The 13,968-nt window shown below is 41.4% G+C and overlaps 1 protein-coding gene across 6 annotated transcripts in view; it reads left to right on the top strand.

Moving 5' to 3' along the window:
* ntng1a (netrin g1a) overlaps positions 1–11,080 on the top strand; it is a 149,029-nt gene extending 137,949 nt beyond the window's left edge. For all 6 annotated transcript variants that reach the window (XM_045702102.1, XM_014157326.2, XM_014157321.2 and 3 more), the window contains one exon: positions 9,925–11,080. In XM_045702102.1, coding sequence (XP_045558058.1) covers positions 9,925–10,178 — 254 coding nt within the window. In that variant the 3' untranslated portion in view covers positions 10,179–11,080. The remainder of the gene's footprint in view (positions 1–9,924) is intronic.
* Positions 11,081–13,968: the final 2,888 nt, after the last annotated feature.

Below are 13,968 nucleotides of genomic sequence, written 5' to 3'. Positions count from 1 at the left end.
ACATAGTAAAAAATGTGTAGTTGTGTCCAAACTTTTGACTGGTACTGTAGGTAGGGGTAAAGTGACTATGCAGTAGGGGTACACTTTGTTGAGTATGTTTAACATAGCTATACAATTTAAATGCTGTAAAAGCTTGATGTAGCTCTACATTATCTAACTACATTACCCATTATAATGTAGTGTTACCTACATTACCCAATGTAGGTCTATACCTGGCTCTCCTCAGATATCACTCAATTGTACATGAATAGGACAGTCTCAATCTGTATGCAGACTGGAGCATGCAATTAAAACTCTAATCTCTGACCAAATAGAGCCCGTTCCCACAGAGGCACACCTAGCTCATTGGTTTCCTTCTCTAAATATTATCCCTCATATCAAAAGTAAACCCTATATATCTCTGTTTATTCTCTGCGCAGGGTCTGTTTACTCTCAGGGAATGGTAAACGTGAGAGATTGGGAGGAACAGTGTGTGTTGATTGCATCCACCCCGTCCCAATTTTTGTTTACCTGTTCCTCCTCGACTGTCTCATCAGTTTTAGTTTACCTGTTCCTCCTCGACTGTCTCTTCAGTTTTACTTTATCTGTTCCCCCTCGACTGTCTCATCAGTTTTAGTTTACCTGTTCCTCCTCAACTGTCTCATCAGTTTTAGTTTACCTGTTCCTCCTCGACTGTCTCTTCAGTTTTAGTTTACCTGTTCCTCCTCGACTGTCTCTTCAGTTATAGTTTACCTGTTCCTCCTCGACTGTCTCTTCAGTTTTAGTTTACCTGTTCCTCCTCGACTGTCTCATCAGTTTTAGTTTACCTGTTCCCCCTCGACTGTCTCTTCAGTTATAGTTTACCTGTTCCTCCTCGACTGTCTCTTCAGTTTTAGTTTACCTGTTCCCCCTCGACTGTCTCTTCAGTTTTAGTTTACCTGTTCCTCCTCGACTGTCTCTTCAGTTTTAGTTTACCTGTTCCTCCTCGACTGTCTCATCAGTTTTAGTTTACCTGTTCCTCCTCGACTGTCTCATCAGTTTTAGTTTACCTGTTCCTCCTCGACTGTCTCTTCAGTTTTACTTTATCTGTTCCCCCTCGACTGTCTCTTCAGTTTTAGTTTACCTGTTCCTCCTCGACTGTCTCATCAGTTTTAGTTTACCTGTTCCTCCTCGACTGTCTCTTCAGTTTTAGTTTACCTGTTCCTCCTCGACTGTCTCTTCAGTTTTAGTTTACCTGTTCCTCCTCGACTGTCTCTTCAGTTTTAGTTTACCTGTTCCTCCTCGACTGTCTCATCAGTTTTAGTTTACCTGTTCCTCCTCGACTGTCTCTTCAGTTTTAGTTTACCTGTTCCTCCTCGACTGTCTCTTCAGTTATAGTTTACCTGTTCCTCCTCAACTGTCTCTTCAGTTTTACTTTATCTGTTCCCCCTCGACTGTCTCTTCAGTTATAGTTTACCTGTTCCCCCTCGACTGTCTCATCAGTTTTAGTTTACCTGTTCCTCCTCAACTGTCTCATCAGTTTTAGTTTACCTGTTCCTCCTCGACTGTCTCTTCAGTTTTAGTTTACCTGTTCCTCCTCGACTGTCTCTTCAGTTATAGTTTACCTGTTCCTCCTCGACTGTCTCATCAGTTTTAGTTTACCTGTTCCCCCTCGACTGTCTCTTCAGTTATAGTTTACCTGTTCCTCCTCGACTGTCTCTTCAGTTTTAGTTTACCTGTTCCTCCTCGACTGTCTCTTCAGTTTTAGTTTACCTGTTCCTCCTCGACTGTCTCATCAGTTTTAGTTTACCTGTTCCTCCTCGACTGTCTCTTCAGTTATAGTTTACCTGTTCCTCCTCGACTGTCTCTTCAGTTTTACTTTATCTGTTCCCCCTCGACTGTCTCTTCAGTTTTAGTTTACCTGTTCCTCCTCGACTGTCTCTTCAGTTATAGTTTACCTGTTCCTCCTCGACTGTCTCTTCAGTTTTAGTTTACCTGTTCCTCCTCGACTGTCTCATCAGTTTTAGTTTACCTGTTCCCCCTCGACTGTCTCTTCAGTTATAGTTTACCTGTTCCTCCTCGACTGTCTCTTCAGTTATAGTTTACCTGTTCCTCCTCGACTGTCTCTTCAGTTTTAGTTTACCTGTTCCTCCTCGACTGTCTCTTCAGTTATAGTTTACCTGTTCCTCCTCGACTGTCTCTTCAGTTTTAGTTTACCTGTTCCTCCTCGACTGTCTCATCAGTTTTAGTTTACCTGTTCCTCCTCGACTGTCTCTTCAGTTTTAGTTTACCTGTTCCTCCTCGACTGTCTCATCAGTTTTAGTTTACCTGTTCCTCCTCGACTGTCTCTTCAGTTATAGTTTACCTGTTCCCCCTCGACTGTCTCTTCAGTTATAGTTTACCTGTTCCCCCTCGACTGTCTCTTCAGTTATAGTTTACCTGTTCCTCCTCGACTGTCTCTTCAGTTATAGTTTACCTGTTCCCCCTCGACTGTCTCTTCAGTTATAGTTTACCTGTTCCTCCTCGAATGTCTCTTCAGTTATAGTTTACCTGTTCCCAGGGGCGGAAATCCCGGGGGGGACGGGGGGGACACGACCCCCCCATCCTGGGAAAAATATGATTTGTCCCCCCAATATATCACTGAATCATAACTATGTAATTTAAATAATATTAATAATACACAATGAAAGCAATTGTGCTGATTATAGACACTTAATAGCGCGTTTTTAAGTTTCAAATGATTGCGACCCCCCCGCCCTTTGCCTCACAATGGTTTGATCCACTGCCAGTTCCTTAGCTTGCTACGTAACTGCCGTGAGGTTCATCCAGTCAATCGCGCACACACACACTAGCTGAATATGCAGAGCTAGCGCGCAAATATTAACTATTAAGCTAGCTAGTACCTATTCCATTTATGTGGCGTCGTCAAAGATGGAATCAGCATGCAGATGATGTAAGTTAGTGCTTCAAAGTCCCTGTGATAAGGTTAGCGATAAACTGAAGTCCAAACTGAACAGAACTACACTCTCATCTACCATTGTCTTAAATATATTTAACGGTCTCGTTACAAAAGCTAAATTGTCGCAAGGGAACTTTTATTTATTTAATTTCACCTTTATTTAACCCGGGTAGCAAAGATTATAGCAAACACCACTGAAACTGAATTGGTGCTCGCTAGCTTTGCAAATTCAGCTATTGTTGGAAGCCAGCCAATATGAAACAAACTATTAAAATTACAAAAGGTTGCAGCATATGTTGTGTAAATGGTAAACTCATACAGCTGTCAACTCTTGTCATTTTAATCCGTTTCACATTTGCTAGCTACCTTTTAGATCGAAGCCCATATAGAATGATTGAAGATGATAGAAGCCCATCTCCTACTGTAAATAACCTACACACTGTGTGTGTAGCCAGCCAGGTAGAAAAATGGCAGAAAAATAAAAGACGGACATCAGAGTATTTTTCAATACACCAAAACGCATAGTAAGAACCCTAGTAGCCTAATATCTCAAAGACTAGTTGATAAAATGTTCATAAGAAAGAAATGAAATTCTAATGGAAATGTTTCACAATGATGTCATTAGGCAGAGCAGGCAACAGATGGCACACAGACAGCAGAGTTGGGGACAGATATGCAGGGACAGACTGGCAGAGACAGGGAGTCTCAGGTAAGTTTGTTGAGTCTTTGTTTGGCAACATTATGAAAGGTTCTCAATTTTTTTGACTTGTAAAATAGGAACATAATTGGAAAATGCCATGGATACCCCCACTCTCAACTTAAACTGGTGACTGAACTAAGATTTGTTAAAGGCAATGGTATTGCTGTTGTGATTAGTTGTGTAGTTTTGGGTACCGGTAGTTAGGAGTACAGCAAACACCTTATTTCATTGGTTCCTCAATATACATTTACCATATTACAATGTAGGCTATGTGTTACAGCACTACTTTTGGTGTCCCCCTCAGGAATTGCTCTTGAGAAAATTTCATGTAATTGTCCCCTCCAAAGTGGATATCAGATTTTCGCCCCTGCCTGTTCCCCCTCGACTGTCTCTTCAGTTATAGTTTACCTGTTCCCCCTCGACTGTCTCTTCAGTTATAGTTTATCTGTTCCTCCTCGACTGTCTCTTCAGTTTTAGTTTACCTGTTCATCCTCGACTGTCTCTTCAGTTTTAGTTTACCTGTTCCCCCTCGACTGTCTCTTCAGTTTTAGTTTACCTGTTCCTCCTCGACTGTCTCTTCAGTTTTAGTTTACCTGTTCCTCCTCGACTGTCTCTTCAGTTTTAGTTTACCTGTTCCCCCTCGACTGTCTCTTCAGTTTTAGTTTACCTGTTCCTCCTCGACTGTCTCTTCAGTTTTAGTTTACCTGTTCCTCCTCGACTGTCTCTTCAGTTATAGTTTACCTGTTCCTCCTCGACTGTCTCTTCAGTTTTAGTTTACCTGTTCCTCCTCGACTGTCTCATCAGTTTTAGTTTACCTGTTCCCCCTCGACTGTCTCTTCAGTTATAGTTTACCTGTTCCTCCTCGACTGTCTCTTCAGTTTTAGTTTACCTGTTCCTCCTCGACTGTCTCTTCAGTTATAGTTTACCTGTTCCTCCTCGACTGTCTCTTCAGTTATAGTTTACCTGTTCCTCCTCGACTGTCTCTTCAGTTTTAGTTTACCTGTTCCTCCTCGACTGTCTCTTCAGTTTTAGTTTACCTGTTCCTCCTCGACTGTCTCTTCAGTTTTAGTTTACCTGTTCCTCCTCGACTGTCTCTTCAGTTATAGTTTACCTGTTCCTCCTCGACTGTCTCTTCAGTTTTAGTTTACCTGTTCCTCCTCAACTGTCTCTTCAGTTTAGAACCCATTATTTAGTGTGGTGTTGACTATTTTCAGATGCTAATTTCAACTCCGCCTTGTCCTTGACCACAGTTTGCTTGAATTATTTTGTCATACTAATCCTCAGGCTGAAAAGACTCCTAGATGAATATAGATCTCAGTGGAGGCTCCTCAGAGGAGGAAGGCGAGGACCATCCTCTTCGTAGAATTTCATAAAAAGAAAAATTGTGAAACATAAAAAACACTAACATTTTTAGATAAAACTATACTAAATATATTCACGTCACCAAATAATTGATTAAAACACAATGTTTTGCAATGAAGGCCTACCTCAAAAGCGTGTAAGGAAAATGGCACCGATAGAGAGGGCAGCCGTGCTTCTAGCCCCTAGGGAAAACATTTTTTTACAAGCATTTCACTACACCCGCAATAACATCTGCTAAACACGTGTATGTGACGAATAAAAAGTTATTTGATTTGATTTGATTTGAAAGCACAGTGTAGGGAAGGACTATGGTGTAGCCGGAGGACAGCTAGTTTCCGTCCTCTGGGTAAATTGACATATATACTAAACCTAGGAGGCTCATGGTTCTCAACCACTTCCATAGACTTAGACAGTAATTATGACAACTTCCAGAGGACGTTCTCAAACCTATCAGAGGTCTTGCAGCACGAACTGACATGTTGTCCACCCAATTAAAGGATCATGAATTAATCTAATACTGTAAGCATAAACTACAGCTAGCTAGCACTGCAGTGCATATAATGTGGTGAGTAGTTGACTTAAAGAAAGAAAAATACAATAGTTGAACAATTTTGAACAAATTGATTTCTTGAAGAAGAAGCAAGAGAGAGAGAGAGATAGCTATATTTCGTTGTATATATTTTTTCACTTTCACTAAGCTAGCGAATGCAGCTAGCTAGTTTAGCCTACTCAAACACCCGGCTCAAACAGAGAAGTATGCTATGTTAGCTAGCTGGCTATGGCTATCCAACATGGGAAATCTTCCAAGTCAAGGTAAGCTTTTGGTTTTATTAATTTATTGCCACCGGGGCCCTCGGTGTAACTGCTAAACTGCTTTCTGACTGTACACTGTACTGCATGATTGTAGCAGGTTTACTAACACGTTACTTCTAGTAGCTATGTTGACTATGATGTTAGCTAATAATGGTGACAATGATGTAGGCTGTGTGTAGCGGTGAGCAGTTATGATATGAAGGTTTGGCTTGGAAATGTTTTTCGTCTGATCATAGACAGCTGATGTGTTGTGCACTGAAGTCCAAAAGTGAAGGGAAATGGTTAGAGGAGGAGAGCACGAAGGCACGAGAAGGAATTATTGCTACAACAATCAAAGTGATCATGCTGCTTGTATGTTGCTGCTATGAAAGTGAACTGTGTTTGCGTGTGATCAGGGGTGTATTCATTCCGCCTATTCTGTTGAAAAACGTTCTTAAACGGACGCAAACAGGGATAAACATGCATGAATTTGTAAAGGGAAAATGTTAGTATCATTTAGTAGCCTATTTTATTTGTTTAATCCTTATTTTACCAAGTAAGTTGACTGAGAACACATTCTCATTTACAGCAACGACCTGGGGAATAGTTGCAGGGGAGAGAAAGGGGGGTGAATGAATCAATTGGAAGCTGGGGATGATTAGATGGCCATGATGGTATGAGGGCCAGATTGGGAATTTAGCCACGATACCGGGTTTAACACCCCTACTCGTACTATAAGTGCCATGGGATCTTTAGTGACCACAGAGAGTCAGGTCATCCGTTTAACGTCCCATCCAAAAGATCTCACCCTACACAGGGCAATGTCCCCAATCTATTTTTTTAGACGAGAGGAAAGAGTGCCTCCTACTTGCTCTCCAACACCACTTCCAGCAGCATCTGGTCTCCGATCCAGGGATCGACCAGGATCAACCCTGCTTTCCTTCAGAGGCAAGCCAGCAGTGGGATGCAGGGTGGTATCCTGCTGGCTAAAACTTCTCAATGTTACATTAAGCTGGATGAATGGAATATGAATGACCGAAATAGAAATAAGGCCATGCTCATTAAGAAAATAATCGTCCTCCCTCATTTTGTATAGCCACTGATAGAGTTATTGGAACAACTGTATCCATACTTAGTGTAGCTCAGCTCCAACCCCTAAGCCTGTGCTCTGAGCAGTGGGCCAATATGAAGGTAACAGAGACACAAAGAGATGTGTGTCCAAGGTGGACCAGGAGCTCTCCCAGGGGTAATAAATCACAGGTAGGAAGGCAACATCTCCTGGGCTCAGCACCCTGGTAGGGCATGAGGGGACAGGGAGACAGAGGAGGGAGGGAGAGGCGTAGGAGAGAGACAGACAGAGAGAGAGGGAAAAGAGAGAGAGAAGAGAGACAATAAGAGAGAGAGAGAAGAGAGTAGCCTTCCCCAGGAAGACAGGGATAGAGAAACTAAAAAAAGTAACTTCCTCCAGCTAGAATGAATTATTTTCAGGTCAGGCCTCTCAAAACAGAAAGCAGAATCTATCCCACCTCTTTTAGTCTGACTAATGTAGTCTTTAGAACTCTGTCCAAGTTTACCATCACTTCATTTAACTGTCACCATTACTGCTCTCCTCTTCTACCAACTCTCTGGTAACACTTTGGTATTGATCTGTCAGTGTTAAGTGGTTCAGTGGTTAATGGCTGCTCTTTTCCTTCCACTGCATTTCTGGCCCTTAATTCAAACCCTGTTGTATTATTAGAGTATCAGTAAGAAGATTTATCTATGTGTTAGGAATAACATATTTCTAGGGACCTACAAGTCTCATTAGAATGCATTACCAGTAGATAGAGAATTAATATGCGCACACCATCCTTTGTCAGGGCAAAACCAATAAGGCCCCTCTTGCAAAATAATCATATTTTTGCAAAGGGCAATTGGAGATAAAAATGTATGGACAAAACGAAAGGTTGATGTTTAATTAATAGAGTCTTGTCCATGTCAGGATTACTTCAGGGACCCTAGGGGTAAAACCTATTTTTAATTAATTCACTTGATTACTCTCAATGCAATCTTGAGGGGAACACACACCCCATTACCAAGTTGGTCTGCCTGCCTGCTCATTTCCCTGATAGTATTTGCTGAACCAGACAGTGAAGAGGATAAAACAAAAGATACCTGACTCATAAATGAATCAGTGATGTCATTGTCATGTGTCAAATTGTCTGTTAATATCAAGCCGTCCATATGATGATTGCCTTGGTAACATTGCATTAACAGTCTTGACGCCACAGGTGTTTTATTTTTTTTACGTCCATGATAGTAAACAGTTGCTTGATAGTTTACAGGGAAAAGATGAATTAGCATTGTAGAGGAAAAAATTGTATTGGGCATGCTGGATGATGAACACAAACCCATGATTGGAGTCTGGGACTTGTAGTCTTTTGACAGTGTACCGGTCCATCAAACCCTGTTGGGTTGAACAGACAATTTCTAAATAAAATATAGCCTTTAAAGATGTTTAAAAAAACAGAAGTTCATACCTGCAGCTGTGGATATGAAAAATAAGTGTGAGAAAGGGTCAGTGTCAGTTATTCTTGTAATATTTGCTTTTCAAAATATTTCAGGGGGGGGAACATTCAACTGTCACATTGTTTTCCCCTTTCATGAAAGGGCAAAATGAGCTCCAGCTCTCTCTTGTTGTGCTGCATTGAGGTGGTCTGGCCCTAGCCTGCTTGTTTAGCACTGTTTATTTGTCTCTCTCCATCGGTTGGTTTGTTAGTTATGTGCTGGGTTGGGATTGTTGGTTTGTTTGCCTGCAGCTTGCTTGACAGCTAAGCTCCAATGGGAATAGACTGGCCTTGGTGTCCCCGTCTCTAAATATACCCATTCCCACCTAACTCTCAACTCAACTCATATAAAGTCAGTTCAGTGTTTTGGAAATGCCCACGGGCTGTGGAGAAACTTTGTGCCCGAGCTACTATTCATCACGTGGTATAGACCCTTCAGTGGGTTCCTAGTATATCACTGCAAAATGAAGCATGACAAATGGTAATTTTGGTAATTAATGTAATGGGAATGATAAAAGGAACACATTCAGGTTGGAGAGGAACATTTGAGAAAGACGCAATGATCAAGTGCGTTATGCAAAAAATATATGAATTGTCTATAGAAGTGGGCTTATAAACCAGAATCGTAATAAATAATTTCTATTTTGCATAGTGAGTACAAATGTTACAAATACTTTTCGTTTATTTTCGTTTCTTTATCTATTACAGAATGCAGTTGGAAGAAGAAAATGATTCATGCAAGAATTTCATAGATAGTGCTGAAAGACCAGCCCTTCATTTTGATCAATACAACAACAAAAGTTTTATTCACTACAACTGGAGTTGACATGAACTGTAGAACTTATTTGACAAAATCATGTTGGAAATGAAACTGTTACCTTACTGCAATGCAACAGCTGGCAGGGTGACAAATGTACCACAACAGTATGGTCAGAATAAATGTCTGATCAAAAATGTTTGGTAATAAAATATTATAGTCTTCTACCATTCATATCCTGTCGTCAATATTGTGGGAATCAGATGGTTGGAAATTGATTTTAAAAGATTTATGTTATTTTTATTTGTTTTTTGTTGTTGTTTTATAGTAACCAGTATAAATTACTGACATTCTTTTTTATTACTGCACTGGTTATGCTGCATGTGATGCGTTACTATCATAGTCATGATTGATCTGCAAAGTAGCTAAAATGCTGAATTCAACTTAATGCTAAGTAAACTTGCTAGCTACTTCAGTGGATGTTGAACACATTTTTACAGGTAAATGAACACATTTCTAGCGGCAAATGTGTCAAATTATAGCCATGGTATGAAAGAGATCATCAACGTGGGGCTCTATGCGTTCTCTGGAAAATAACAAAACTCTGTGGAAGGTCAGTTCTACTCCGTTAGTTCTTCATGGAACACGCCTTCCACGTCGTTCATTATGTTTCATAGAAAGCATAGCCCCTCGTTGATAATCCTTTCTTATTGCGCTCACTAGAGTGGAGATCAGCTCAGATAACAGTGCGATTTGTAAATCAACATAACAGTCAGGGTAGTGAGCAGTGCACAGTACTCTATTCCAGGTGTGTGTATGTGTCTCACATATCTCTCCATCTCTCTCTCAGCCCGAGTGTGTGACAACGAGCTCCTGCGCTGCCAGAACGGCGGTGTGTGTCTGAACAACCTGCGGTGCCAGTGTACCGCAGCATTCACGGGCCTGCTGTGTGAGAAGCCCCGCTGTGAGTCGGAGCTGGGGGGCTGTGGTGGGCCCGACTCGGGCCAAGCCGCCCTCTCGTCTACACCACTCTCCACCTTGCTGCTGCTCCTGCTGGGCTCGACGCTGCTCAGAGAGGCCTCCTACAGGCCCACCCTGCTCTGAGAACCAGAGGCCTACACTGTCTACACTGAACTGGTGGAGCGAACTACCCAATTACCAACTTCTCTACAACAACAACCAGAACTACAACGACCATGAGCTTAGTCTACTATACTGTACTGTACTATAATGTACTATACTGTACTGTACTAGCTGTCCACCAGTCACAGCAAGGACACACGCTGTCTATAAGGGAATGTGCCAGAATGAAAGCAAAACTTTAATTTGAGTAAAAAAATAAAAGTATATATAGAAATGAGAGTTTAAAAAAATGAAATCAATAAAGAAAAATAAATACCAGATATTTAAAAAGAGTTTAACTTGAGCATTTGCTTCATAAAAAGTCAAACAACAGACATCAGTGACCTAAGCCATACCAGAGACTTTTCCCCCTAACTGTCAAAAGGAGGGACTGGAGATGACAGACACTTTGTTCACTTCCTCTCTTATCGCCACGGCAATGGCAGCTGCGACCAATAAGCGACAGCAAGCTCTAGCTAGCAAGGCCAGCAGCTGCTAGCTGCCCCTGTCTTAGGGCGCTTTGGGGTTTGGTGCTGGCTGGACTGAACTGCTTCTGGGCTGAACTGACTGACTGACTGACTGACTGACTGACGAAGAACTCCATAGAACTGTCCCTACCGCTGCTGAAGGGTGGACAGACAGGCTGTTTGAAAAATAAAACCTAAATAGAGAAATTGAGGCAGAGGGAAAATAAAAAAGGAAATGTAAGCAATCTTTGCTGTCAGTGCATTGTGGATATAAGGAAATCCATCCGGACTGCCACATTTTGACCTGCATCAAAAATCTTGCCCACGTCTCTCTCTCGGTCTGTCTGTCTGTCTCTCTCTCTCTCTCTCTCTCTCTCTCTCTCTCTCTCTCTCTCTCTCTCTCTCTCTCTCTCTCTCTCTCTCTCTCTCTCTCTCTCTCTCTCTCTCTCTCTCTCTCTTATTCTCATCTCTCTGTCGCCCTCTCTCTTTCTCTCTGTCTCGCTCTCTTTCTGTTGGGCTCCCGAGTGGCGCAGCGGTCTAAAGCACTGCATCTTAGCGCTAGAGGCGTCACTACAGACACCAGGCTGTATCACAACCGGACGTGATTGGGAGTCCCAAAGGGCGGCGCACAATTGGCCCAGCATCGTCCGGGTTTGGCCGGTGTAAGCCGTCATTGTAAATAAGAATTTGTTCTTAACTGACTTGCCTAGTTAAATAAAGGTTAAATAAATACAATTCTCTCTGTCTCTCTCTCTCTTTTTCCTTTTCTGTTCTTTCTCTGTCTCCCTCTCTCTCTCTGTCTCCCACGCCATCCTTCTCTATATCTCTCTCCCTATATTCCTCACCTGTCCCCTTCCCTCAGTCCCACCCAGCCCCTCTGTCCACTGACCTGTGCTTTTGTGAACGTTACTCTGTAACCCTTGTCGGTTGAAAGATTTTTTTGTCCGGTGTTAGTGACGCACATGTGTAATAGCCCCATATCCTCCTTCTCCAAAAGATAGCCAGACTACCTGTGTACTTATTTGACCTGTAGACATCTGCATTACCTGAGACCTTGGTCAAAGAGCTTAGTGTTCACTTGAGCTGACAAAGTGCTTAGAGAATCATCAGTGTATTTACAATTTATTTTCTTGACAGAGCAAAAAATAAATGTAATAATTATTTTGTACTATTTGCCGAACAGTGTTAAAATGCAACTTGTTACTGTATCTACTCCAGATGAAAATGAAAAAGCAGAAGAAATGTTTTGGACTTGTTCAGCTTTTGTTTTTGTTATTTATTTTCTTTCACTGGTTTATTTTTCTCTTTTGGTTGCGCAGTTTGAGTTTCCTCAGTATTGGCAACGTGCTGGCATCAAAGAATATTGGTTAACATCTACAGTATACCATAGTGTAATAAGATCCCACAAAAGGACATTCTAAATGTTTTCTTGTTGCTTTAACACTGGACAAATTTAAGTGAATAAAAGTTTAAGAAATAAGTTGAGACAACTGTGTTGATCATTGCTTGTTCCTCAGTTGAAAATTCAACAGTGAATAAGCTGCAATAATAAAAAAAAAAGTGTGTATGTACTTTAAGGACACAAACAGTAGTAAATCGTTTTTCCAAGCACAACTGATGCAAAGAGCTTTAAATACCTTGGGAAAGGCTAATAATGGAGAATGCTATAAGCCCCAGTGAAATTTGAATGCTATTTATCTTGAATTCAATCCGGTAAAGATTTGTTTCAGTGAAATGCATTGTGGGGGAGGGAGGGTGAATTAAATATTAACAGCTATCGACGACTACCTGAGAGCCTGTGTTCAAAGTTTATAAAGTGGGTCTTGTCAGATACTAGACAGTTCATCCATAACCTGGAAAATCCAAACCTCACCTCCTGCTGAGGATCTCTTTCTTTCTTAGTTTCTCTTAAAGTTTAGGTTACTTGAAGTTTTAACTTTAGCATTGTTTGTTTAGTTGGAGGGCTTATCTGATGTCCTATGATGTGTTCTCCCTGTTGTTCCATCAGTGTGTATGCTGTGAGGATAATGTACCTGGTCTATGACAATGGCACAATGGCAATGTACGTAAAGAAACAGGTTGTTGTTGTTTTTCTTTTTCGAGTTTTGTCATCTTCATGAATGAGTATTGCTCTCTAAATGTCAGGATCTCTAGTGGCACTTCATCCAAATAGTGTTGGAAGAGATTACAATAACATACATTCAGCTCTCCCTGGATCCTTGTTATGGAAACCCCCCAGAAAATAGCTGCTTATATACTGTGTGTTTATTGGGGCAATAACTACTGTATTTATGCCATCTTCGCATTTTACAGCTTGGGCGACCATAACTGCCACTTTGCAGCCTACTCACTGATGAAGACATACTATTCGAACAGCCACGTGTTTTCAATGGTGTGCTATATCTTTATAAAACACAAAGTCAGTTGCCTAGGCAAAATCGCAGTTGGCAAAGGCCTTTTCTAATCATTATGTTTCTCAGGAGCGACTATCGGTTGAAAAAAAGTACAATACTGTAGTTTGGCCGAGTTACAGCAAGCTCAATGATTCATTTTAATTTCTGTGAAGGTCCCTGTTGCAATCCTGACGGAGCCACCAAATCATATTCAAATCCCAGGATTAGGTTGAATACCAAACCTGCTGGCCCTCTCAACCCTCTCACAGGTAACATATGGTGGCCGAGATTACACACTAGTATGCCTCTTTCCTCCGATGGAATAATCAACTATCAGCTTTACTCCTATTATCTTTGAAAGAGTAGTTGCCTGGCATTGGACTTTGTTGATGAAGAAATATAAGAGTGACAGGCCCCAAAAATAAATTCAATATCTTTTTTTATGTATCATTATAACAATAACGTAAGAAGCTCCAGGGTGTTACTTCCTCGCCCTCTCCAACATTTACACCCCAGAAACGTGTTGATGAAGCCAGTCAAAGTCGTGGTTTTGTCAAGGTCCCCTACAGTGGGACAATTTTAACTATATGTTCAGGTGTCAGCGTGCATTCTGTGTGGATAATTAAAATAGACTATAGTTGTTCAGGGAGAAGACTTCTTCCTAAATAGCTCACCTTCAACAGCTGTTCTGCTATCTATCTGCTCACTGACCTAAACACACAGAATCACTAAACACAACCCAGCTCTGTTAGCAAACACTGCTAATGGCTAGCTAGCGACTGTACCACTGGTTCACTTCGCTGTAAACTTTGTTAAGAGTAGTTTTAATGTGTAGAGAAGGGTTCCCCAACTGGCGGTTCGCGGGCCGAAGATGGCCAGCGGGTGTTTTTTTGGGCCCCCAAAGTATTATTA

The sequence above is a fragment of the Salmo salar genome, chromosome ssa19 (assembly GCF_905237065.1).
Source record: "Salmo salar chromosome ssa19, Ssal_v3.1, whole genome shotgun sequence".
In the NCBI taxonomy this organism is placed as follows: Eukaryota; Metazoa; Chordata; class Actinopteri; order Salmoniformes; family Salmonidae; genus Salmo; species Salmo salar.
This window is presented reverse-complemented; position numbering and strand designations above follow the sequence as displayed.